This window comes from Orussus abietinus, unplaced genomic scaffold (assembly GCF_000612105.2).
Source record: "Orussus abietinus isolate OABI.00-Male unplaced genomic scaffold, Oabi_2.0 scaffold454, whole genome shotgun sequence".
Lineage (NCBI taxonomy): Eukaryota > Metazoa > Arthropoda > Insecta > Hymenoptera > Orussidae > Orussus > Orussus abietinus.
Window position 1 is genome coordinate 38,781 of NW_019394600.1, and position 27,366 is coordinate 66,146.

A 27,366-nucleotide genomic window follows, 5' to 3' on the forward strand; every position below is an offset into this window, starting at 1 on the left:
TAACATGGTTTCGCTCTAACATGCTAGAATAAATTGCGGGAACACTGTTTCGCTCTAACACGATAAGAAAATTGCGAAAACCTTTGTACAACACTGTACTCCTACTTCACTGGACAATATGATTTTTGTTTAACATATTTAAAAATTAAATTACCTTAAAATAATGACGGGAAGGAATAATCAACTATAGTGCCTTTACATGAGAAGAATATTTCTCGTTTTTTTTTTCTTTTTCGTTTTGTGTTATACATACACTTATATTTTTAATAAAAATGAAGTTGCTGATATGGAATTAAAAAAAAAAAAGTGTTTGCTTTTAATAGGTTCTCGGAACATAATCCCCCCTTTTTGTCCTGGCTCTGACAAGGAAACATTCCCAAGTGTCCGCCCCCGATCTTATTGATTTTCATATATGTTGAAGAACACAAAAATCTAAGAGACACGTGTTTTTTTTATATCTGCAATGGTCCACATTTAAGGGGCGAAATAACCCCCTAAAGTTTGGTGATAATTCAATTTTTATAATAATTTTCGTAGAAGCAGTGGAGGGTTTTCGACGAAACTTGGTATAAACGTATTCTGTATAAGGACGGTGAAAACACAATATTGTCCAGCAATGCTACACCCCCCCAAAGGGGGTGAACGAATATCGCTTATTCTATTTTCGTAAAAACAGTAAAAATCCAATTTTACCGTTTCACCAAGGAGATTGTATTACTAGTTGGAAACGGGTGATGACTGCGTCATCTGATCTGTTGTAAAACTATTTTTTATTTTAAATTTATTTATAAATAATTGCATGTTATGAAAACCAACGACATTTTGAGGAATTAGCACGTTCACAAGATTTATGTACAATGAATTGGTCACGATATAACCCAATGTAGCTAGTCGAAATATACCCGTATACCACCTACATTCATTGTTTACAACCGATGTGTAAATGTTTATTGGCAAAAAGCAAAAAACACGTATTTCTTCATTTTTCGCGAGCAATCACATCGCGTAAGTGGAACTCAAGTAGGAGTGCTTATTTAATAGATATTACAAAAAAATGTCACCTGAAGGGTAGTTCACCCCCTTGAGGGGGTGTAACATTGCTGGACAATATTGTGTTTTCACCGTCCTTATACGGAATACGTTTATCCCAAGTTTCGTCGAAATCCCTCCACTGCTTCTACGAAAATTATTATAAAAACTGAATTTTCGCCAAACTTTGGGGGGTTGTTTCACACCTTAAATGTGGACCATTGCAGATATAAAAAAAACACGTGTTTCTTAGATTTTTGTGTTCTTCAACATATATGGAAATCAATAAGATTGAGGGCGGGCACTTGGGAATGTTTCCTTGTGTGTCTCATATAACACGGTTTCACCCAACACGGCATTTCCTAGGAACCTATCTACCATGTTATAGGAGGGTTACCTGTATCAAAGGTGGCCGTGGATGCATGCGGTGTCGTAATCGATTGCCCGTCGTTTTGTCGGGGGAGATTAAAGAATGTTTTTATTTAATTGCAGGCACCGATTCGCTGGTTCGAACCGGAGGCATACAAGGCGAAGGTTGCGGCTGCCGGTTTCGTTACGGTATTACCCCATGGAATGTGTGGCGACACGGAGAACGACCCCGAGTGATGTTCGCTCTCGTCGCCGAAGCTCCGAAATTTAACTTCGACTCGGCTGAATCTGTGAGCTGCGATTCCGTTTTTCAGGGTCATTAGACCAGGAATCGTCCCCGGGACAACGAGACCCTCTTTTCGGCCCTTCGACTTCATCTGGAACCGTTCCCATTTTTTTGTTCTTTCTTCTTGTAACTCCCTATTAATTAGATCAACGCGGAAATACCGTCCAAAGCTCCGGAATCAAATTTCGAAGCTCCAGAAATTAATCCCAGTTCCCTGGGTTCAGGGACCGCCTTTTCTTTTCTTTTCTTTTCTTTTTTTACTGAATTCCGGAATTCCTGAATTTAATTGCAATTACCGTGTACGTTTTCATTTTCCTCTCTTCTTATAACTTCCTATTAATTCGATCAACGCGGAAATACCGTCTAAAGCTCCGGAATCAAATTTCGAAGCTCTAGAAACTAATCCCAGTTCCCTGGATTCAAAGACCGAAGTTTCTTTTCTTTCTTTTTTTTTTATCAAATTCCGGAATTCCTGAATTTAATTGCAATTGCCTGGAAATGTTTTCATTTTTTTTTTTTCTTTGTAATCTTCAATTGACTTGATTAATGCCGAGTTTAAACTGGAGATATCTTCCGAAGCTTCCCCCTTTTTGGCCCTTTGACTTGATCTGGAGCCGTCCCCATTTTTTATTTCTTTCTTATAATTCCGTATTAATTCGATCAACGCGAAAATATCGTCCAAAGCTCCGGAATCAAATTTCGAAGCTCTAGAAATCAATCCCAGTCCCTTGGGTTGAGGGATCGCCTATTCTTTTTTTTTTTTACTGAATTCCGGAATTCCTGAATTTAATTGCAATTGCCTAGAAACGTTTTCATTTTTTTTTTCTTTGTAATCTTCAATTAATTTGATTAACGCTGGGTTTAAACTGGAGATATCTTTCGAAGCTTCAAAATGAAATTTCGGAACTCCAGAAATGAATCGCAATCCCCTTGAATTCTGGGATTGTTTTTTATTTAACACTAAATCTACCACCGGCGGATCAAATTGACCATTTTAAATGGTATTTGTAACGGGGGTATAAATCGTCGGTAGGTTTAGTGATAAACTATGAAGTGCAATTTCGGAGTTCCTAAATTTAATTACACTCACCTGGAATCGTTTTCTTCGTTTTCTTTTTGTTTTTTTAATTCCACCAATGCGGAAATTAAGTCGGAGATATTTTCCGAAGCTTCAAAATGAAATTTCGCAACTCTAGAAATTAATCGCAGCCCCCTTTGAATTCTGGGTCGATTTCTCATTGAACTCTAAAACCGAACGTCGGAGTTTCTCAATTCAATTACAGTGAACTCGAACTCGAAGACTGCGAGTTCCTTTGAGCGAATATCGTGACGATTTCGAGAATGGCTCGTGGACGTTTTTTCCTTTACTGATTTTTCAGACCATACGAAAAGTCGAATCGGTTCGGACAAAAGTGTCCTGAGTTTTGGTGAACACTTTTTTACTCGAAATTTCATTACTTTACGATCCGGCCCTTCTCTTGTCTTTGAACTTTACTCGTTCAAAGACGCTACTCTTTGCAAGTAACGTTAAGTGCACGCTCGACGATGCAATTGAATTAGAGCTTCGAATACTCATAAGACGATGGATGCGGTTATTGGTATTCTTAGTGTAAATCCTTGACTTTCGTTTTCTGAGACAGTCCTGTAATTGTAAAAGCAATTACCCTGTACCGGATAAACGTTCGAACGATTGAAATAGGTATGATGATTCGTTGGACTTGTTTCAGAAAAGTACAACCTTCGAAGCAAAGGCATAAGGATGTCAGCAATCGCATCCATTATGCATAATGTGAAATGCCGACGTTTAATCCTTTCACTCCTTTTGCGATTGGATTCAGCTATTGTGCGTCGGCGTGACTAAAGGGTGTCTTAGCTCAATTCCAGCTGCCGACTGAAACTAGTAAGCTTAACTCCAATTAATGAATTAGTTTGTTGCGCCAAAAGATTTCTTAGCTTAACCAGAGATGAATTTTGGGCAGGGCGCGTCTTCCGCGTATTCCATTTAATTTTTATTTAACCCTTTGAACACGGAGCCGTTTCAACATATGGGCGAAATTCGTCTGACCGTGCAGGCAATATTGGACCAAACGTCGGGCGCCGTTAGGCGCTCTTAGTAGCCAAAGGGTTAATGGCCTAAAATCCGTAAACCGGTGAAACTTCAACTACGCGGAGTAAACGCGATTGTGACGCTCTTAGAATTTTTTTTTTTACAATTTCATGAAATTAATTTTTATTTAACCCTTTGAAGACGGAGTCATTTCGACATATGGGCGAAATTCGTCTGACCGTGCAGGCAATACTGGACCAAACGTCGGGCGCCTTTAGGCGCTCTTAGTAGCCAAAGGGTTAATGGCCTAAAATCCGTAAACCGGTGAAACTTCAACTACGCGGAGTAAACGCGATTGTGACGCTCTTAGAATTTTTTTTTACAATTTCATGAAATTAATTTTTATTTAACCCTTTGAAGACGGAGTCATTTCGACATATGGGCTAAATTCGTCTGACCGTGCAGGCAATATTGGACCAAACGTCGGGCGCCTTTAGGCGCTCTTAGTAGCCAAAGGGTTAATGGCCTAAAATTCGTAAACCGGTGAAACTTCAACTACGCGGAATAAACGCGATTGTGACGCTCTTAGAATTTTTTTTTTATAATTTCATGAAATTAAGGACATCGTAGAATCCTAGGGAAGAGTCTCCAAGACTCGAATTTTATTTAAAGCGGGCTCTTTTGCCGGCTTTAATAACATTTAGCACTAATATGTAAACCAAAGCTAATGGCTTAATACTCCATCGACGAGTTGAATTAATTTCATAAATTATCGCGCTTTGATTGCTTAATGGAAAGGAGGATAGATATTAATTATTGTTGAATTAGGTAGATAAGAATTGAGGGAACTCGAGTTTTCTTTCGTTTCTTCTTCTTCTACTTTTTTTTTTTTTAATTCACTAGTTGTTAACTTACTTTTTAGACCCCGTCATAGAAATAACATTGTTTAATGTTATTCTAGGGATTCGAGTCAGAGATTTTTATCGGCGAGTTATTTCTTATCGACGGACGATCTCGATCGATCACTTGCACCAGTGATTGCATATTACTTAATCTTTAATCCGCTGATAAACTCGTGGAAGATTAATTCTTTTTTAAATTCACTTCAGAAGCTCTCGTCGATAAAAATGCACGTGAAATTCTGGAGGGCAATTTCGGAAACTCTCTTATCAGTGAACTGGTGCTTCGATCGTCTCCAGATCGTGCAATGAAGCATTATTTAACACAATCGCGACCGGCAAATTTTTCCGTATCAAATACTGAGTACCGTAAAAAATAATGAAATTCTGAAACTGGTTGCCGCAAACTTGTATCGTTAAAGCAAGGATAAAAATGATAAAATTTGCGCGCCTCGCCGGCTAACAATTAGCGAGCCAACTAAACAGGACGTGATTCACGTCAGTGGCAATCAGGAATAGAATTTAAAATGACGTGAATTCACGTCAGCGGCAACTAGGAATAAAACTTGAAAAGACGTGAATTCACGTCAGCGGCAATCAGGAATAGAATTTAAAATGACGTGAATTCACGTCAGCGGCAACTAGGAATAAAACTTGAAAAGACGTGAATTCACGTCAGCGGTCGCGAATGTGTTAAGGTGAAGTGAAACCCCCTCAAATAAGTCTATTCAAATAAGACACTTTTTTTTTCTTTTAAAGGGTATTGATTGGATAGAGCCGTCTGAAACTTTTACACGTGGCTCGTGAGTACCTAGGAATTATCCTGACCCTTTCAACATTTGGATTTTTGAAACAAAATTGTTTAACTTAGCCCAGACCAGAACCATAACGTCGTCAAGCTCTCATATTTCGATCGATATACAATTATCGAAGGCTCTAATATGAGAAACGAAAGAGTCAAGACAATTGTACGACGACTTAGAACACTCTGGTATCTATAAACTCACATTTGAACGGGATAAAGGCAAAAAAAGTGTCTTATACGCTTCTATGCTAAAACGACGGTAACACGAGGTCCCGGAGTGAAAATTTAGTTGATCTGGAAATCACAGATGGCGCAGGGGGTCCCTCTGCAGTGAATTAGGGCCTCAGAAACCATAAATCCAGGGGATTCCTGGAGTTTTACTTCGATTTCTTAATAATTATTGTACGAAAACGACATATAGAGTGTGCCATTTAGTGCAATACTCAATGTAATTCGACCCAGCTGTCGATATGAAAACCAACGTCGGCAACGTAGGTGTTTAGAAGAGCTTTTCTTACCGACGTCGGTCAATATCCTCGACGTGTTTCACTTCACCTTAATGTTATTAGAACCAAGTTCAAGGAGTTTTTACCGGTGATCTGTTCGCATTCGATAGATATTTAAGCTCAAGTTATTTCTGAGCTGAAGGAAAATAGAAGAAAAAAAAAAACTAAGTATGTTGAGTGAAGGATTGGAGAGGTGTCGAGTACCGATCCGTGATTTTTAGTGTAGACTAGTCCACGAGAACCGCCTCCGGTTTGGTTAGTAATTTAGCTGTGACATGATAACCAAATTAAATCCACGTCGACTAATACCAAAAAAGATTTACAATGTAATTTTTCTATTTTGTATATTGGTCGCGTAGGGCTTTCCGCGACGCGTAATTGTTGCTTCCGAACGAGACGAGAGTTCAACGAAAGAAAGGCAGAACTTTCAGTCGATCTCAGATATCTTGATTTTTGCAGAAATTCTATACAACCGTACTTGTACTTTAGAAGTAAATATCGGAACACATTTCACTAAAAGTTCAATCATTAACAGGTAATTAATTTAACGTCACGTTCGATAGTACCGATATATCGCAGGTCGAGCCCGATTTTTGGAAATGCCTAAAAAGGTTTTTTCGAACTCAGAAGTCTCCACTGTAGGACCTTCCTCTTTCAGTCTCGTCATTTTTTTTTTAATTCTATTTAATTTGTGATTTTTTATTTTCGAGCATAGTATTTATTTCATTATTTATTTTCTGTTTTCTTTTTTTTTTCCCCTTGCGAAGTACTTTATTCGAATTGTTTTCCTTCGCTTGCGAGTCGCGAGTCGAGACCTTAATTATATATCGGTTATGCGTTAAAAATAATTATATCCAGGATTATTCATCGGAAGACCCTCCCGAGAGTTCATTGAGTCTCTCGCGAGTCTCTTTCCATGTAACGAGACCGTAATTCAATGTTCTTTTTATTTTTCTTTTTTTTTTACCCCTCGTAGGGGCGCAACCCTCTACGATCTGTTATGTTTTTAAGAGTTTCTACTATTATTTAATATTTATCGCCACGATTAATCATTACCGCATTACGTTTCGCTAATTTATTCCCCTCTCCCGACTAACTTGCAGTAATATCGAGTCACGTTATATTGTACCGTAAAAAAGTTTATTAAATAAATTCGAGGAAGCTAAACACTCGAGATATGTACAATTCATTAATAGCCCGCCACCTACATCCATTACTCTTTCAATTTCGTTTATCATAACATAATGAACAGAATTTCACTCCTATCGGTAATATCCTCTCGTTAAGGTGATATGAAAGAGTCAGCCTATATATATATGATCCTTATATATATCACCGTCCCAGAGGTCAAATCGTTGGCGAGAGAATTCCCCAAATTGGTGGTACCGGTTCTTTTCAAATATTCCCACGTGAATACAGAGGCCCTAAGTAGGTCCTGAAACTCATGAAATTTCATTTCTCATCAAAAGTGTATTTATTTATCATGGACTGGAACCAACATGGCGTGGCCCGTACACGTTTTCGATGTTTTACGCTTTGTAGAGGCTTAGAATTGAAAATGAAGAGTTTCAGGACCTAGCTCGAACAATTTAGAATATCATAGAACTGGGAATATTACAGAGTCATATGGGAAAGTATGGAAAATACCTTCACTAACGATTGCAAGAGAATGCTGGCTTGTCCCATGGTTAACACGTGTTCTTAGAGTAAAAATTTAGTTGCAGCTAAACGTCACAGATGGCGACGTTGGTCCTAAACAGTCGTAAGAATAATGAATTCACGGGAATTCGACAGTTTTACGTCCACCTCTTTATCATTACTTTATCGAAATGACACATGGAACGCTTCAGTTTGTATAATTCTCAACGTGGACTGTAAAATACTTCAACATAAATATAAACGTCGGTAGCGTGACGCGCCAGCTTAAGTTCCCACTTGAGTATACGTTTAGGCATACGTTTAGTTCCAGCTAAGCGCCACAGATGGCGACGTTGGTCCTAAACAGTCGTTAGAATAATGAATTCACGGGAATTCGACAGTTTTACGTCCACCTCTTTATCATTACTTTGCCGAAATGACACATGGAACGCTTCAGTTTGTACAATTCTCAACGTGGACTGTAAAATACTTCAACATAAATATAAACGTCGGTAGCGTGACGCGCCAGCTTAAGTTCCCACTTGAGTATTCAAAATGACGTTACCACCAAAAAGGGTACAGGATGATGAATAGTAATTTATCGCCCTCGATTAAATTTCTCATCGCCTTTCATATCATCTTAACCACGTAATCATTCTTCATCACGCTAAACTCGTTTCCATCACCGCCGTTCGATCTCTCAAAATGATTCGCCACATCCCTCGCCCTCGATTAATTAAAAATGATTCGCAAGTTCGCGAATAAAAAAAAAACGAAAGAAAGAAAGAAAAGAATCCCCGACAAATCCGCATCGGTTCGATGAAAGTCGAGAAAGAAAATAAAAAAGAAAAAAAAAAGAAAATCGAAAATCAAACACCAGGAATATACTATTGTACTAAGATTACTCGTTTATTCCTGTACTGTACAGAAACCTTATATATCATCGTCCCAGAAATTGCAGGCATACCATCATCACCATTTTGTGCAGACTCAGATTTTCATAATACTACGCGCCCCAAAGAAGAGGGTCCCTCCGGTCGAGCAAGGATTCCCGCAGGAATAGTCGTCCCGAAAACCCCGGATATACATCCCCCAGGATCCCGAAAAGAGACCCTCGGTAGCACCGCGCCCTTCCACGCCGAGTTTCCCCCTAGCGGCCCGTCGACAAAGTAAACGGTCGCACTTTTGCTTTCGCGTATCCTCTAAACACGTACCGAGCACACACACACACACGCGCGCACACATTAGAAGAGAGAAAAGGAAGAAAAAAAAAACAAAAGAATCAAGGGAGAACATCGAGTCGCGCTCGCGTATTGCAAACTATTCCGGGCGGCGAGTCGTCCTTCGAGGAGTCCCGCCGCGTTGCATGATTTAATTGATACGAGATAATTGATAGCCTATCTGTCCTTAGGTGCTAGGTCGCGAGTTTCGTCCTCGCGTCATTCTCTCGTCGGCAACCTCTTTACCTCTTTTTCGCCCCCCCTTTCGTTACATGCTACCCTAAAAATCTAGACAGCCAGGATCGCCTCCTGAGCGGCGATCCTCGCTATACAAAAACGACGATCGAGCACCTCCTCGACGCGCTCGAGGACGGCTCAGCGGAATTTAATAGATCTAAGACCCGGCAAATATCGGCTCGGCGATGCCCCACGTATAATGGAAACTACAAACGGCTCGTCAAGAAATAAAACCGACATGTAAGGATCAAAGCTGTTCCCATCCGATAATCACGCGCATAGATTAGCACGAGAGGAGACTATAGCCAAAGAATTCACAAGTCCCATAGAAGTCCAGAGATCCTATGTTAGCGCTTCATGTTCTAAAAGTTCCTAACAAACCAGAAGGTGGAGGTAAAAGAGAGATCGCACGTGTTAGCCAACGATATCTCAGACACGGGAAAAAGAGAGACGCACATAGAAAGGCGAGTACTGGGTGTGAGATAAAGAGAGAGTGCAATTCGCTATATATCGCCATAAGATTAAGAGAGATGGAGAGATGACTACAGCGCCGCCACCTGTCGGCTAACGTGCTATCTATCGGGCGTCGAACGTCCCTATCCTTCTGGGCTTCTATGGAGATTTCTGAATTCTTTGCTATAGCGCTCGTACTTCGCTTTCAGGATTAATCACCGTCTTTCAGCCATTTGAGGACTATATAGAAAAGACGTCTAACGCCAAAAGCGAGGTATAAGTACGGACCTAAGGCCGCATCTCGGCAATCGCAAGTCGCTTTTCAAGTCATACAGTAATCGCCTATCTGCTTGTATAATTCAAAATCATACAAGCTAGTTCATCGCACAATTTTTATTCTCAGTTCTCGGGATTTCTCTGGCGAGCCGTGCACATCCTGCAGCCGTACATAAAGTAGAAGTTTTCTCCGAAAAGAGAAAAGCCGAGAGAGATTACGCGTCCAGGCGGCGTTGAAATCCCGCGAGAGTCTAATAATTGAAGTCCCTATTTCGAGTTTACAATTTAAATTACCTCCTTGTCGAAGGAATCGATGCCAACTCTCGCGACGAAACCGGGGCAAGATAGGACGCAAGGCCGAGCGAGTCCTCGTCGATTTAAGGTGATACGAAAGAGTCGTTCTATATATCAAAACGTCAAAATATTGATAAAACTTTTCTCCAAACTGGGTGCACTGAATCATTTGAAACTTCAGCACGTGATCATGAAGACTCTAAGGAAGAACGCGATGCTCGAGTGACCTCATTAAAAAGAAAGAAGTTTTTTTATTTAGCCTAGACTCGAACCAAGATCACATTTTCTTATGTGAAAAATCAAATTTTACGAGCATGACGTTCTTCCTTAGAGCATAATCACGTGTTGAAGTTTTATAAATATTTTGACATTTTATATACATACAAATTGCTTTCATAGCGCATTAACGTGATATGAAAGTGTCATATATACACACCAAAAAGTGAAAATATAAAAAAAATACTCTTCTTCAAATTGGATGCATCGAGTCATTTGAAACTTCAGCACGTGATTATGGAGGCCCTAAGGAAGAACGCGATGCTCGAGAGATTTCATTAAAAAAAAAAAAAAAAAATGTTTAAAGTTGTTCATTTAGCTTAGACTCGAGCCAAGATCACATTTTTTTTGTGAAAAATGGAATTTCACGAGCATCGCGTTCTTTTTTAGGGCCACCATAATCACAAGCTGAAGGTTTAAATGAATTCTGCGCCTCCAGTTTGAAGAAAAGTTACATGACACTTTCACAACGCCTTAAAATATACACACATCCAGAATACAAAAAGGTGTCCACGTCGAAAGGAAAAGAGAGATAATCGAGACGCGCTGAATGTCAAGGCAACGTTAAATGCTCCGCGAGTCTCCCCGGTTTAAAATCCCATATCCGATTAAAGGGCCGATCGCTGGACGTGATAATCCCTAATCGATAAGCCATCTAGGTCTCCTGATATCAAGACTGGGCAGTCGCGCGAGTACGGCGATCGCGCCTTCGCCCCCTACCCATTTATACAATTTCTAAACGCCGTTCTTCATTCCGTGTCCTTTTTAAATATGTAAATATGTATACCTATGTGCACACGAGGGTGTGTACATATACGCATGCCTAGACTCGCTTATACGTATATGTACATACATGTATGTGTATAATTATGGGTGCAAATGATTCGTCTACGCTCCTAAGCGAGTCTCGGGGGAGAGCCCTCGAGTCGAGTCGAGTCCTTCGAGAAGAGCCGACACCCTTGCGGGGAAATAAAGTCAAAAAATACGGAGCATCGCGCCAAAGAGTCGATACAAAGTCAATAGAGATCCTCTAACATGAGAGTTTGACGCGAGCCTCCGAATCCCGAAAGTCGCCCTTGGCGGTAAAACGAACATTTCCTGTGGTCATTGTATTAAGAAGGTCGAAATCCGCGCGCGGCGATTTCCCCCTCCCGAATTAAATAATAATTTTATCATTTTTCCTTCGTTCTTTTCTTTTTTTTTTCTCAAAGTCTTCCCGCACCGGCGTCATCGATACGTTCCCTCCCCTCTCGTTTATTCTACCGGGCACGTGATTTTCGTTGAATTTGCCGTACAGAAATATATTTTCGGCCGTCACCTTCCACCTTCTCCGTGATCCGTACGAAAATACACGCATCCATGCACCTCGTGCACGCACGCACACACACACCCGTTGCAATTACCTAGGGTAACAGGAGCGTGCTAGAGAAGGAATAGAAAAGGAAAAAGAAAAAAAGAAGAAAAAGATCTATGAATTGCACGTACACAGCTGCTAGGCGACGTTTTGTACAATATTTAAGAAATGCGCAAACGCCCCGCTCGCGTTCACGGTGGTCTCTAGTACCTTCCTACGAATCTAGATATTCCTTTAGTTCCTAACAAAGTCGATAGAGGGAGGGTGTTTAAGCATAAACATGCCGCGAAGAGTGACATCGAGTGCACCCCTGGCGTACCTCGGAAACGCCGGAGGGGAGACGAGAAGAGAATTAAAATAAAAAGAAGTCCCCCGGGAAAGTCGAGGTCCATGCCCGATGCATCTTCAGAATAATAAACAGCCGGAAAATGAGATCTCCCGGCTCGACGCAATCCCTTTCCCGCCTCTTGTTTTCCGTGGCCTGTAAGGGGGCCAACGGAGAACACAACTTTCCTAATGTCCCTTCCCTCCGATCGTACTTACCCCCTCCCCTTTTCCTTCCGTTTACTTATGTACAATCGTTTACGTTCTCTAAGTCCACACACATGAGAAATTTCTACCTAAAAACACTCCTTCGAGAGAGATCCTCGCGAGGCGGCCATACATTCTTCAAATATACTTCCCCTCGGGTTCTCGATCGCGCCTTTTTGCGTTTTGTGTTTTTTTGCCCTCCTCTTTTATATCTCCCGTAATCTCGCAAATTGTCTCCATTGCAAGAACAACGGAGAGAGACGAGATGTCGCCTGTGACGTTAAAGTGCACGACGATCCTACGGATGATTTACAATTAGAAATCGCTAATTACACTCGCTTATATAAATCCCCCCCGTGCCCCGGTCTGAAACTATCCACTACACTTATACGACGTCCTTTGCGTGCTTTCCGTTCCTCGCTATTTTTTTTATCGCCCATTTTCTTTCCTTTTCCTGTCTTTAGCTTAATGGGGGACCCATGCCTCACCTGGGGATCTTCCTAGACGGCCAACCCCAGGGGCGGTCGATCGCGCCGCACTTGAAGTTAAAATTAAAAATTCGCTAGACGACGGTGACGACGTTTGGGTGCTGCTTCCTCTTCCTCTTCTTATCTCCTTTTCGTCGGATCTGCGGGCGGGTTAAAAGACGTAGTCTGCGCCAGCCATGTCTATCGCCCATCTGAATTTGTCCCTCTGGGTCTTGTTGTAGATCTTCTCAATTGGGACGTTGTGCTTCTTGCACCTGCGCGAAAGAAAACGAAAAAAAAATAATTCATGAAAGCCCTTGCGGTCTCAGAGATGATGATGAATCTCGTGACTCCTCGAGAAGGGAGTGCTCGAAGGTCTCTCGGTGTAACCCTTCTTCTGGGTACAAGTGCAATTACTATTTGCGCGGAACTGTACTCACCAAGCAACGGAGATACGAGGGTCCAAATAATTCAGCTTCGAGGTGCCCAGAGCTATTTCCTTATTCTCCTCTCGATCGGTCGCTTGGACCTCCAGCTTAGTTAGCTGTTCCTTCAGCCTCTCCAGCGTCTTCTTTTTCTTCTCGTATACCCTAAAATGAATTAATGAAATTCATGTACAAGTCTGCCCTTTAACGTGATCCTCTGTACATTATTTTAACGTCAAAGAAAATATTCATTTTCTATCTAGTATGCCCCGGAATCGAGGTGGATCGAGCTGTGCGCCATAACGAGTGCGTCCTTTTTTCTCTTTTATAACATTTTTCTCGGGTTGGAGAACGGTCTGAAAATATCAGACTGCAGTATTTCTTTACGTACACTTTTTCCTTCACCGATCCATGTTTGGCGTCCCTCTTGGCGTCCTTGACTTGCAACTCCGCGTCTGAGATGGCCTCCTTCTTTGCCTCGATCTTTGCCTTTAGGTTCTCCATCGACTTCGCATGAGTCTTCGGAACGGAGCGCTGATGGTTACAGAGAATGGCCACGGCTCGGTTAGCTCGATTGTAGGAAAGGATCTTTTCAGCCTCGGTATCATCAGGATTCGTCAGCTTTTCAAGCTGCTGCTGCAGAGTCCAAGAGGCGTTATATGTCCTGAAGACCTTGGCCGTGAGGCCCTCCATCAGTTCGTTCAGATGTTTGTTCATAACGGTTGTGTTGAGGCGATCGAAGAGTTCATCTCCAGGGGATTTGTTCTCGAGAAAGAGTTGCAGGTTCTTAAAAACGCGCTTCTCTACGGGCACCTCGTTGTAATACCTGATCGAGTCCTTACCTAAATAAAAACCAAAGTAAATGATAACATTCATATACTTATTTACCTAAAATATTGCATTTACATGAATGGTAAAGAAATAATAATATACATAATGTAAAAACAACGCAGAAAAATTGTCATAGGGATGTTACAGTTCATGCAATTTTTGTTTGACATCAAGAATTACCTAAAAAGTCGAAGACAACTACGTAGTCTTTGCCGTCCTTTTGTTCGTGGAGGGTGATATGCTCGACTCGCAAAGAGCAGCAACCAACGGTGTCAGCCTGGTCGTCATCCTTTTCATTACCAGCTCTCAGAGCAAGCTTATCTATGAAGTAAAGCGCTACGGCACGCTGTCTCACTTTCATTTCCTTGCTCTTCCAGTCGTCACGGTATTCGGCACGTATTTTGTCGATAGACTTTGCCAGTTTTCTTGCAGTCTCGTACTTCTGCCAGTCTTTCTCTCCCTTTAGTTTACTCGAGGGATTCAACATAACATACTTAACCTGGTTTTGTATATTCTCTGTCCAAGATGCCAGCCATGTTACGTTAGGATCGTGTCTGACCTCTTTCCATTTGTGGCCTGCCGGTGGTTTTGGCATAACAGAATCCTTTGAGCAATTGATCATCACGTCTTCGGGCTGTACCCTTTTCTTAAGCTTACCCATCTTTGGATGTTCACCGCGACCACGGAACAGACCAGGTGGCTCAATTTTAAAATTACCTATTTTTTCTTTATGACCGTCAATGGTGCAAAACCCATACTCCTTCATAATCTCGTCATTCTTCTCCTTGATCTTCTTTTTTTCCTCCTTCGTCATTGCTTTACGCTCCTCTGATTTTAGAAGGAAATATGAGTGCATCTCTTTAAAGTTGCACTTATTAAGATCGACTATCTTTGCACGTTCTGACTCAGTCATAACTTCACGCCAGTCGTGGAAGAAATTATCATTAAACACCTTCTTAGTGGTATAGTCATGATCCAACATGCGAGCATAAAAGGTTGCTACTTCCTCCGTATCCTGGGTCAGCTTCATTTCCTTTCCATTATAGTAAAACTTAACCGAAGAAGGCAAAGGATCATAAGGTGGGGCAAATACAGGTCCCTTGTGTTCTAAAAAGTTCCACTTTGTTCCATCACTTTTTTTCTCCTCTTCCCACCTATAGCAAATAATTCTTGTAAAATATCACTGCTTTGACAAACTTTAATTGCAAAATTGTTAAACAGATTCAAAATACCATTTTTTGGGTAAATATTTTTGAACCGTAAGCCTTTTTCTACTTTGCCGAGTTTTTGTACCTTGCGAATATAACCTACTTAAAACTACAAAAGAAGCTGCACAACGCGTAAATAAGCGAGGAATCGTGAAACAAACAATTGGAAATCGAATAAATGTACTAAGAACCACTTGTGTCATCTCTTAATACAGAATATCATTCCAACAGCACAATCTGAGAACGCGTGCAGCAGCTCTCTGATTTAGGTTATGTAAACTGAGATATTAGGTTATGTTCCTTTACCTTCAGAACAGAACGCCATTATTGACGCGATTAAAGAATTTTAATCATTTTAACTCAACGAATTTAACTATTTTATTACAAGATAAATTCTTTGATAAAAAATACCTATATACCGTTTAAATTAAAGTATGCTACAAGACTAATCATTTATTAAATATCACTTGCTCCCCATTTGTTTTTAATAGCAATATGCATCCAAAGGAAATACGAAATTATAGAAAAGATTTTTTCGCGCAACACCAATATCAAAATAATTTAAATTCATTGTGTGAAATTCTTAAAGATTAATTGTCATAATGCGACTTTGCACTTCTTTTAATTTGTAAGCAAAATAAGGAACTTCCAAAGACAAAAAAGTATGATCGGTTCATACCATTTCCAAACCTCCTGTTCTTCCTCTTCCTTCTTTTTCTTCCTTGGACTTGGAGTATTATTTTCTGTCTTCACAGCCTTCGAACTCTTTTTCTTTTTCGGCTTCTATACAAAATGAATTCATTTTTGCCATTTAAATTTTGAAAACTTGAGATTAACAATAAACTTACTTCATCCTCCTCAAAGTCTTCGTCTTCGTCATCGGGAAGTTTCCTCTTCTTCTTTTTCAATTTAGCATTTTCCTTTTTCGGCTTTTTCCGTGCCGATAAGGGAAGATCGTCCTCCTCTTCGGATGACTCAAATTTCCTTTTAACTGTAGGCGAAGATGCAGATCTTCTCACATTCTAAATGTATTAATTTACTTAATGAGTTCCAGTAAGTAGTCTATAGCCATTAAAAATTACATTTAATTAGCGATAAGCTTCTCACACACCGAAACACGATGTTGCCTTAAGAATTTTTGCCTTTTGAAATAAGGTCTGTTATTTTTTCTATTGTTCATGGAAGGTGAAGAACAGCAAAAGTGTAAATCAATTTTAGGTGACAATTTTACAAGACATGCTGCGTAACTATCCATTACTTGATAGATCAACAGGAAATTTCACTGATATGACACATAATTTAAGAGGTTAACTTATGTGCTTACATATAAATTTAATAAAACAATTGAATTATCAGCCACAAGTAATACACCATGGTTCAAGAAGTAAAAAAGATTCATCTCGTTTTTACATAATTTACAAAAGAAAAAATTGCTCAAGTGACGAAAGTGGCACATGTATCGTGTAATATCAAAATCACACTACCTAATTTAAGTACTTAAATTCTTATGATTATGTAGTGACATAGAAAAAAATATTGTATATACCAGTGGTAAATCTTCGTCGGATTCTTCTTCTGTTTTTATAGTAGTATTGTGGAGATCAGACAATCTAGTATCATTTCCCGTTGAATCCAAACTAGCGTCTTCACCGTCTCTTACTACTTCTTCATCTTCCTCCTCCTTGATAAATAAAGGTTGTTCTCCGCCACTGTCATCATCATCTTCGGGTTCTTCCTGTGTCACTTGCTCCTGAAGTAGTAATGCAGGGTGATTATGAACTACTAAATCCGAAAAATAATTATGTGCAAAGACTCACCTCTTTAATGTCTTGCTTATAATCCTCAACCTGTGGGGACTCGTCCTTGGAAATAAGTTCAGTCTTAATGTCATTTTCGTCCTTTATCCTAAGTTCTTCCTTCACCCTGTCTTTTCTCTCTTTGTCGTCTCGATGCTTTGCTGCAAACATAGTGTTCAAATGTTATAACATACCAGTACCCTAAATTACAATAACAAATTTATATTTTACAAATCCTTACATTTTTCTTTATCATGCCGATGGCGATCTTTGTCCTTTTCGTGACGATGCTTATCCTTATCCGATGCATTATATTTGTCCTTATCCGACGAACGGTGTTTCTCTTTATCCGAGGTTGCGTGAGATGTCGAATGCCGTTCCTTTTCCTTGTCTGATGAATGTTTTCTATCCTTATCCTTCTCTTTATCCTTGGAAACACTCTTGTCTTTCTCTTTGTCCCGGGAGCTGGAGCTTGTCGAAGTATGTTTATGCTTGTCTTTTTCCTTGTCTTTGTCTCTATTCCGAGAGCTATCTTTATCCTTATCCTTCGAGCTAATATGATGCCTTAAATTGATAAATAAATTACCATTAAATAAATTCTAATTCTCACTAAATAATTTTAGGGTAAATTACTAAAGTATCTCTTAAATAAAGCAATGTATACAAATGTCCACAATTCTCTTGCAGTCCTTAAATTACGTATGAACAACTATGTTACCATTAGGTTAATACGTTTAAACTTTCGCACCTATTAAATTTTTTAATTTTAATATAAGTTTGGGAAAAGTTAACGATTTCAGAAGATCCTTACTTCTCTTTCTCTTTATCCTTTGAACTAGAACTGGATTTATGATGATGTTCTTTGTCTTTACTCTTGTCCTTCTCTTTATCTTTACTAGAAGTACTACTCGTGCTACTCCTATGCTCCTTATCCTTATTAGACGAAGACGAGCTACTTTTCTTTTCCTTATCCTTCTCCTTGCTGCTACTACCACCCCCGTGTTTGTCCTTCTCCTTCGAAGAGCTCGAGCTATGTTTATGCCGATCTTTCTCCTTATCCCGATGTTCGCTCTTATGACTTTTCTCCTTGTCCTTGCTCCTCTCCTTGTCTTTATGTTCAGACTTATGAGAGCGATCCTTATCCCGATGCTCCGATTTATGTTCCTTCTTCCGGTCGAACCCATTGGACACCCCGTTCATATGGGCATCCACTATCGTAAAAAGCAAACAAATCAATAAAACGATCAATCCTTAAGAATCCAAATAAAATACAAAAAGTCTTAGGAATATAAAACTACCCATTACGGTGATACATTTTATATTCACCTATCCTGTATACAGGTGAAATACCATAACTCTTAGCAAAGTCCTTACCTCCATGGTTCCCAGCCGCGCTGCTGTTCTCCTTGGCCTTTTTATCCTAAAACCGAGAAGAACGTAAACATTTGGCTGACCGTTCGCTTCGAAGCGGTGGACGCGGTCGCGACAATGCGCTCGCAGCCGAGGCTCGGCCACACTGAGGGACTTAGCCGCAGACGCCATTTTGGGACTTAGAAAAATTTCGCGTCCCTGCCCGAGGCCGAGTCACAAGAGGCGGCCGGCCTCGCTGATCGAGATATCGCGAATCTAGGCACGCAGTCGGACGCGCCGCGTCGAGCTCGCCATTAATCGCCAACTCACCAACTCCGGACTCGGTCGCGTTGTCGCCTGCTCGATATCCATTTCGTCCTGCCAGCGAACGCGACTGAGAAGTAGACTCCGGCGGCCGAGGTGAGAGCGTTCCACGGGCAGAGTGAGCCAGAGACCCCAGAGAACGTGGAACACAACGACGCGCACACTCGACCACGCGGAGGTACACACTCAAGGCTCCGACCTGCACGGACGAACACGTATGAACACGCATACGCCGGGCGCACTCGCACCGCACCGACCAACCAATCTCTCTCCGCTCCCGAGTGCCGTTTCTTTGCGCTGGCGTCTAAGTGCTCGAAACCGGTCTCTGCGCATGCGTCACCCTCTGTCGGCGCTCGCCGGAAGTGCGGCTGCGCAGTCGCCCGCGCGCACGCGAGGGACAGCGACTTCGCCGCGCAGAGAGGTTAACTCACGCGGCTACTCAGGTCGCTGACCGAGAGACCGGATCGTCTCTCTCGTCCTCGCTGTAGTAACGAGAGAGACGAGGACGCCGCGATGCTGGGAAAGCACAGGAGTCTCTCGGGCGACGTTCGCTCTCACCTCTCGCATTGAATGATTAGGCTGATGTGTGCGATAAGGTTCAGGGGCGGCCATTTTGGCGGTCATCGTCTCGTCGAATCGCGGATGGAGAGCAGGATTGGAACTTGCTCCACGCGGCTGGAACTTTCGATGATAAAGGAATTGTTTACCGTTTCTGGTTAAAGGGAAACAGGATCTCACAATTTGCGAAATTCAACGGTCAAGAGGCGGCAGAAAATGTTTCACGATTGAGAAGGAAATGATTACGCTTGATAACTATGTCGAGAAGGAAACGTGGCGACTGAGGTGGTGGAGTTATGGACGGAATATGATTTTAATTTTTTTTTTATCAATTATGTTTATAAGGATCTTGCAAGGAATTGAATTTTAAGGAGTAGATATTTATGCGAAGGGAAATGTAAACGTATTCTTGATCCCATTTGCGATAATTCTTTTAACTTTACGATCGAACTTTGTGCAATAATTTAGAAGGCAGAACACGTGGTTACGAGAGCAAGAACGTATAAGAATTATAACCTCATTGAGTTTATTTTAATTGTTTAGAGATAAATTTCAAGTTTATAAATTTCGATTTAACATTTCTTTTATAAAAGAGGAAGTTTTGATTTACATGTTATTGCTTTACCAGAGAGTGGATTTTTATGAGGTTAAGTTCTTTAGTTTTCAAGTTCGAGGATAATGTTCACGTTTTAAATCGTTCGGGTGTACTACAAGCATAAAATTAAAGAAAATGTTGGTCTCAAGGGGAGCAAAAGATACATGGAACAATTATACTAATAAGAAAGTCGGTACATTTATTCATCACAGTACACAAAACTCAGGTCTTAAGAAAATCCAATCAAACCGTTTTATTCCGACAAGTTATATTCCGAATAAAATTATATGGTACAGTGGGATAAAGTAACACCGATCGGTTTTCACATGATTAAAAGTTCTTCGCGTTTAAGATTCCGAAGATCTTCGTATACTACATTAGATTACCTATGCAATTCTTACGGTAACAAAATAGTTTGTACAATCAAAAAGCAGTGACCATAAGAGTTTTGGGTTTGCACTGCTTTTGCCTTATGTATCGTGGCATTCATTCAAAAAGATTCCTTGTTATAATTTAACGTACTCCTGTTTCCCCTCTGCATTCCACGTTGACTTCATTTTTTGGAAGGCAAATACTGCATAGAGGGCTGTAAATAAAATAAGTGGTATATTATTCTGTAAAAAGCATTAAGCTTGTATATAACTATACTTACTTGTGGCTTCCCATTCGGACTGGGAAAGGGTACCAATTTTACGGTGTCCAGTTGAACTTTGCATATACTGTACCGCGTGTTGATAGTCATTCGGAATTTGACCAAGTAAGGGTGCTTCGTGGTAAGGAGGATATGTCTCCAAAGCCTGCATCTTGCCAAGAAGGGATCTCCCTTCGTCTTTTATTCGTTCGTAAAAGTCTTCGAATCTATTAAAAATAAAAGAAAGGATAGTGAACTTCATTTCTGTTAACTACAGAAGATGACGTTCTTTAATTTTAATCTTCTTTTGTTTATTCTATTCTTATGCCGGCATTTTTACCTTTCAAACATCACTAACTCGAGACCATACTTTAGAGCTAATTTGCGTAAAGTTGGAAGATGGACGAGAAACTCGGGACAGTCCACAACACCTTCCAAATGAAAGTTATATTTTGCACCGAATAGAGGTGGTTTCTCTTTATTATCATCCAGAAATTCCACAGAGTAAATATCATTGCCAAACTTGTTACCTTCTGTCTTCCTCCACCGGCAACTGGAAAGCAATTTAAAAAATTCTTATTTACGAGATGTTCCAGTCTTATACAATTTACAATAAGGAGCAGAGAGCAAATTGAAGCATACACTAAGTCATTTGCATCTGGTAAAGTTCCAATGAAGTAGCCACCAGGCCTTAGACTTTCGCTTGCATTGTGTAGCATGCATTCAGCTTGCGGCAGTGATTCGAAACTGTAATGGAATGCAAATTGACAGCTTACAAGATCCAACTGTGTACTGGCATCCTTGTATTTCTCTCTTAACCGGACCTGAAACTCATTCCTTTAACCAATCCCTATCGTCAGCCATAACCTTCATATTACAGAGTATTTCAGTACAATGTAACATGTCTATACCATTAAACAGTATATTTGACAAGATATTTAACAAGAACTAAAGAATGAAATAATTTCAGAAGAGATGTAAACTAAGTTACCATAAGTTAATGCAAACTAAGAAATTAATTTTCATGAAATTTAAATTTTAGTCACATCGGTACTGAAACACTCGTCAAATGTATACCTTTGTACAGTCCGCCGTTATAAATTCTGCTGTAAAAACAGGAGCAAATCCTCTGTCATTTGAAGATCGTCCTACTAGTTCGTTATAGCGATTCTGGCATTGTTCAACTGAAATTTCAGCTATGTCTGCACAAATTAAATGGCTAATATTGGCCTTATGCCATTTTAGGAGATCACCACCTTTTCCACAGCACATGTCCAATACTTTTAAGGGAGAACCGTGTAGCATCTTCTCCTGACGTATTTTGTTTAGATACTCATCTGTAATACCATTACATTTTAGAATCAATGTTTTGGAACTGTTCTCAAATATAAATAAGAATGATTCAAATACTCACTTATAAGCATCGTTTTAATCCAGTTATTGAAATTTCTCATGTATACTATTCGGCTTTGAGATCGGAATGAAAGACCTTTGTCTGTAATAGCGTTATAATGATCTGCAACCAATGCAGAATTGTTTAAACTCTTCTCAGTCTGTGTACATTCGCCAGAGTTCCTGCTGGTACCAGTTGATAGATCTGACGGAACGCTGGTATTCTGCTGTTATAAAATAAAAATATATTATATCAGTAAACATTCAATGCATTAGAAATAAAATTAAACCTAAGATCATCCATTGACATTTAATATGATAAATATGGTTTACTTTAATTCAAACAAACCAATTCTATTGATAAATTTGTAGCTAACAAAAACAAAATACTTTTGTTGACTAAAAATGAACCCTTTTTACCAGCTACTTTGTTTAGCATAACTTTTTCTAATAATTCTTTGCTAATAAATATTTGCAAAAATAAGTAATTCTAACAGCAAATAATGTATTTTGATTTCAAATTGCCATTCAGAGAAAATGAATCAAGAAATAAGTCAACATAAATGAAAATCAATTCCATTGCCTATGTAGCTTAATTTTTTCAATCATTCTGTCGTTAAGTACTTTTTAGGTATGAATTAATTTCATAAACATGTATAAATTTAGTGTGTAAAATATTGAATGCTTATAGATGTTCAAGTTAGCAAAAGGATTAAAGTGCTCTGCCATCCATGTTACTGATGACGCTAGTAGCATCATCATAGTAGATATCGAAGTATACAAAACAATTATAATTCATATTTTTGTGTCTTACAACTGAGCCTTCTTGTCCGGTATCGGTGTTGGCAATTTTTACTTCAGAATGTGCTGGATCCGAATCTTGGGGTAATTTTCTCTTTTTACTTGCACGCTCCTTCTCGTCCTTTTCAGAATTCTTAGCTGCAGTGGCAGCTGGTTTCGAAGACGCTTCCTCGTTAGCACTGGTTCGACTGTCTTCGACGTCATCCTGGCACCTTTTACTTTCCGTCGGTTCTTCTTGGGGCTCCCTCTCAGGCTCCACAGACAACGAAGACATTTTTCCAACTAAGAAAACCAGTAGAAAATAATCAGTCAAAAACTCACGTTTAGACGTCAGTGATGATTGGTGCACTAAGCCATGTAACATAATACAATAGAAAAATGATAGAGTTAACCACTAATAAACGATTATGATTACGTTATACCGGACCACTAAACGGCGCGCTTTTCTTTCAGCTAAATTAGAGGTACTCCGAAATACAAACCACCGTGACACTTTCTAGCGTAGCCGCCAAAGCCCACGAACTTAAAAAGTTTACAAGATCTCGTTCTATTTTTCGACGTTCCCTGGTTCCATCTATGAGCGTCGATGCACCACGGTTACCAACCTGAATGTCGTGAAAAATGGAAAATAACGGGACTTGCGGCTGCGTTTTCTCTCAATTCATTAAAAATTAATCCATTTCTTTCAGTACTTCCTGATATCTGCACAAATTTCAACGGAATCGAGAACTTCATTAACGAAGCAAGCTTCTCGGCCCTGAGGCAAGACATTGTTCATCTTCTGGTCGTTCATGGTTTATGTTAATTTCTAAAAAGCAAACGGTTTAATTTAATTTAATTGAACTTTAGCCCTAAGGTTATTTTTATTCATAATAAATAATACGATTATTTTTCCTTAGGTAGAGGTGAAAGAGTTAAAGCATTCACGATTCCCGGTAGCAATGAATTTCTTTTTTTTCTGTTACTTCACGGCGTCGTAGATAGAAAATTACTACCAAATTGATATTCTACTCGATGCATCGAAATACCGTCGTGTAGATTAGTGTAGAGATCTAGTTAACCAACGGCCGTTTACTTTACCGATAGAAAGTGGATACAAAAACTATATGTTAAAAGAACCCAATCGATAAGCACAGTTATCGGCATATTCTAGCAATGGCCTACGTGTGCAAATTAATGAATGTTTTGACTAATAAAATGTCCGTTTTATAATTTAGATTTCACTGTGGATGGAATAGCGTAAGTCAAATTAATGGCCAGCTCGAAGAATGCTCATCAAGCGAAACTGTTTCTATTTTCTATGGTACCCGCAGTCAATATCACGTATCATGTATGTTTATTACTGCATTATCAATCAATAAAACCATTGACCCACGACCACAGTGTAAAAAACATTGATTAACCGATGAAGGGTCTACATATTAGAAAGTATTATATGTCTCTAGTTTTCCACACGAGCACAAAGTATATTACGCCCTTCTCTTTTTAAATAGAAAATAATAAACCAGGGAGAAATTTGATATTAAACAGGATTAAGTCGAAAGAATTTGAACACGTACGCTAAATGAATTATTTCTTAACAATTTTTACGTGTTTATATGTGCGCTAAAAGACGTTAACCTTGCGAATACATATATTATGCACCTGCGGAATCCTCCATATTGGAAGAGTCAAATTCTAAACAATTTTGAATACAAGCGCCAAATTAATTCATTGTTCCTTAAAATATTTCCGTATTTACATACATATATGCTAAAAGACGTTTATAGTCTAGCAGAAGCTGTATATCGTCCATCTGCGGTATTCTTGATATTGGAAACGTAATTTCGAAATCGAATCGTGTACTTAGTTTCAGAAATTTGCTGAGAGGGGCAGCACTTACGTTAATCGTTCAAATCGCTCAAGGTATATCGCTCTTTTATACTAGTACTTCAATGATCTTTGATTTCTGTTTTCACTGGTTTTTGCAGTTTTCCAGTTTCATTAATTCTACGAGGTCAAGAATGTTTTACCTACAAGAACTAATGTGATTTTGGCACCGGACTTGCTTATGTTCTTTGCAGAAAAATGACGAAACCTTGCATCGTCCCGAAGTGCAAAACGGGGTACATTAGCAGCAAGAAAAAATGTTCGGTATTCAAAGTGCCAAGCTACGAACCTCTTCGAAAACAGTGGGAGATAGCAATACCTGGAATACTATTTCTAAAATCTACCCAATTTGTCTGTGAAAAGCATTTTGAAGATAAATGTATTATAAGGAAATATATTAAACACGATGCAAATGGCAGAGTCATCGCTGAAGTAAGTTTTCCTGAATGAATGACGACAGCGATCAAAGATGCATAGGTTATGCCAAGTTTTCTTTGTATAAGGTTTTTAAAAGGAACGTAAATTCATTTTAACTTATTTTGTTTTTAATAACTTTAATAGAGTCCGTACCAGCGCCCTCGCCTTGCAGATGGAGCTGTTCCTAGCATTTTCAGCAATTATCCGCCAGATACAGATACTTCAGAAGCTCCAGGTAAGAAACAAATCAATCAAATTGCGGACAATGAACAAATAATAATGAATAGCATGAACTTTTGTTGTAAGTAATGTGGTTAAAAAAATGCAATGCTTGGTTTAAATTATTTAATCGTATTTGGAAACAGTATGTGACTTAACTTTGCAACAAAAGCACTTTAAAGCTCTTCTTGCAAGTATTTTAATTGATTCTCCTCCAATTGCGAAAGTTAAAGGGATGGAATCCAAATCAGAATCTTCAGTGCCGGAAGTAAAGAACATCGTTCAAGACATGAATGCCTGTGGTGCTAAACAACCTATTTCAGAAACCATTTATGTAAAGCCTGTGTCTTTGATGGTACAATCTGAAGATAAAGAATCTTCAGTTCTCGAAGATGCGGGAAATACTCCTATAAAGCAGACATTTTCAATTAATGAATCGACTTCTCTATCTTTAAATGCTGTTAGTACTGTAGGCAAGTATACGATACATTGCATTTATAAGTGTAGATGATAATAATAATTATGTATGAATAGCAAAATTTAACAGAAATATTAATTATTACATGAATGTGTAATTCTGAAAATTTTGTGTAGGTTTTCACCACAAAGGAAATCCTTCTTCAGTTGCTCTACCGAAATCATGGAGCATTGTTGAACATTCTGTAGGTAATGAAAAGTGGTTTATATTTTCCCATGTAATTATATCCACTGTAAACAATGAAGATATACATGTGTTAAAGAAGTCTGTCACTGTCGATGGTAGTGGACGTATGCGTTATTATGTCTATGGGAGAGAGGTTAATATCGAACAGACACATCTTCCACGAGTTTTAAGTAATGCAAAATTACTCCCTGTTACTTTATATACGTTTGAAAAAACACGAATATGTGAAGGTCTGGGAAATCTAAATATTTCCTTCAGCATAGATAATCTCGCGTTCAGGGATCACATTGATAATTGGCATCATACCCAGTGCAGATTGTTGGCCAAAAGAACAAAGTGTGATATGTGTAAAAGGCTGAAGAAAACTTTATTGCAAAAGGAAGCTCGACTCGAAAAGCGTAAACAGTTTAGTCGAATTTCTAGGGCTTCAAATCCTGAAGACCAGAAGAAGTTAAACGATATGAGGAAAACACTTAATCTGGTGCGTCGAACAAAAAATCGCGCCATATTAAGGATACGAATGTTAACCAATGTCTTGAAGGAAAGGCAAGATGAGATTGCTGCGATTAAAGATCAGTCTTTAGAAGAGAAATGTCTTTTGTTAAATATTTCCGAAGTGCAGAAAACTGCAATGAAAGAGATTATTGCAGCTGCAAAGAAAGACCCAAAGGGTAGACATTATTCTCAAGATTGGATAAAACAGTGTTCACTAATGTATACCCAATCGCCGACCTATTATAACTTCTTACGGGAAAATAATGTCATTCCACTACCATGTTCGAGAACAATTCGGTTGTACGCAGTCTATCAATCTAAAATGCAGAGTCAGCAATAAATGACTGCTCAAAAAGTATTTTGTAGCTGAGTAAATTCAGCTATAAACGTGCTGCTGTGTAAACGAAAGAAACTCAAAGGTATCTCTATTTCTTCAAAAAGTAAGAATGCAGCTATTCTAATTTATATCGTAAATAGAAGTACAAAGTTCACACTTCACTAATTGTAAATAAATACTTTACATTAAAACGTAACATTGGCTGAATAATCTACAATATATACATATATATATTTATAATAATTTACACGTTAACTCAGGAAATTATGGCGGATGTAGCAATATTTAATTATGTAAATATAATCGTTTTATAATTATATGCAGTTACGAACAGAGATGAGTTGCGGGATGGGGGTAGGATCGTGCGATCACGTCCTGTGGTGCCCCCCGATGGACGATGCGGAAGGCTGACGCCTTGCCAACTGTTACTCCTCAGTGGCCGCACACAGAAAGAAGATGAGAGTAGCCAGACTCCATACTTCATACAGAGATGAGCCTCTGCTCATAACTTGACATCGGCAGCTAGGACAACGGTACCTACAGAGATGAGTTGGGAGATTGCTCACGGGCACGGTCACGCGATCGCACCGTGTGCTGCCCTCTGATTTCGTACGTTAGCTTTCACCGTTTTTTACCCCCAAGGGCGGCGCAACGAATTTCTGGTAGGGGCTCGCGCAATCGCGATGGCTGTGCCATCTACCAGTTGCCGTTGGCGGCTCACGTATTCGTGATGGTAATACCATGCGGCAGTTGACGGTGGTGGCTTA

General features: G+C 39.5%; 4 protein-coding genes across 9 annotated transcripts in view; 2 read left to right on the plus strand and 2 right to left on the minus strand.

The window, feature by feature from the left end:
• The window catches only part of LOC105703200 (eukaryotic translation initiation factor 4E-binding protein Mextli), a 37,633-nt gene extending 14,630 nt beyond the window's left edge, over positions 1-23,003 (plus strand). Inside the window, exons 11-12 of one of the 2 annotated variants that reach the window (XR_001104343.2) lie at positions 1,522-3,584; positions 22,728-23,003. Coding sequence is in view for 1 of the 2 variants with exons in the window: in XM_012431402.2 (XP_012286825.1) it covers positions 1,522-1,635 (114 nt within the window). In the remaining variant the exon portion in view is untranslated. Of the gene's footprint in view, positions 1-1,521; positions 3,952-22,727 lie in introns of those variants that run through there. The other variant, XM_012431402.2, reaches the window with a different exon arrangement.
• Positions 1,653-26,809, plus strand: LOC105703201. The gene is made up of 5 exons (XM_012431404.2): positions 1,653-1,688; positions 24,569-24,899; positions 25,029-25,119; positions 25,331-25,576; positions 25,698-26,809. Exons 2-5 carry the CDS (start codon positions 24,666-24,668, stop codon positions 26,600-26,602), a joined length of 1,476 nt encoding a protein of 491 aa, XP_012286827.1. The 5' UTR covers positions 1,653-1,688; positions 24,569-24,665; the 3' UTR covers positions 26,603-26,809.
• On the minus strand, positions 11,788-18,757 carry LOC105703197 (DNA topoisomerase I, mitochondrial). The gene is made up of 12 exons (XM_012431392.2): positions 18,628-18,757; positions 18,322-18,367; positions 17,759-18,158; positions 17,189-17,511; positions 16,969-17,108; positions 16,698-16,901; positions 16,000-16,173; positions 15,831-15,934; positions 14,124-15,097; positions 13,504-13,954; positions 13,128-13,277; positions 11,788-12,962 (listed from the first exon to the last, which is right to left on the minus strand). The coding sequence occupies exons 1-12, from the start codon at positions 18,667-18,669 to the stop codon at positions 12,860-12,862; spliced, it is 3,111 nt and encodes a 1,036-aa protein (XP_012286815.1). The 5' UTR covers positions 18,670-18,757; the 3' UTR covers positions 11,788-12,859.
• Positions 18,627-23,968, minus strand: LOC105703198 (mRNA cap guanine-N7 methyltransferase). Of its 5 annotated transcripts, none has more exons than XM_012431397.1 (9): positions 23,482-23,968; positions 23,204-23,300; positions 22,612-22,880; positions 21,820-22,024; positions 21,483-21,742; positions 21,048-21,229; positions 20,746-20,958; positions 20,427-20,632; positions 18,627-20,360 (listed from the first exon to the last, which is right to left on the minus strand). In XM_012431397.1, the coding sequence occupies exons 3-9, from the start codon at positions 22,870-22,872 to the stop codon at positions 20,281-20,283; spliced, it is 1,407 nt and encodes a 468-aa protein (XP_012286820.1). In that variant the 5' UTR covers positions 22,873-22,880; positions 23,204-23,300; positions 23,482-23,968; the 3' UTR covers positions 18,627-20,280. The 5 variants fall into 5 exon arrangements, with proteins under 5 accessions (XP_012286820.1, XP_012286816.1, XP_012286817.1 ...); XM_012431393.1 differs by having other exon boundaries at positions 23,204-23,406; XM_012431394.2 differs by lacking the exon at positions 23,482-23,968 and adding an exon at positions 23,081-23,203 and having other exon boundaries at positions 23,291-23,383.
• Positions 26,810-27,366: the final 557 nt, after the last annotated feature.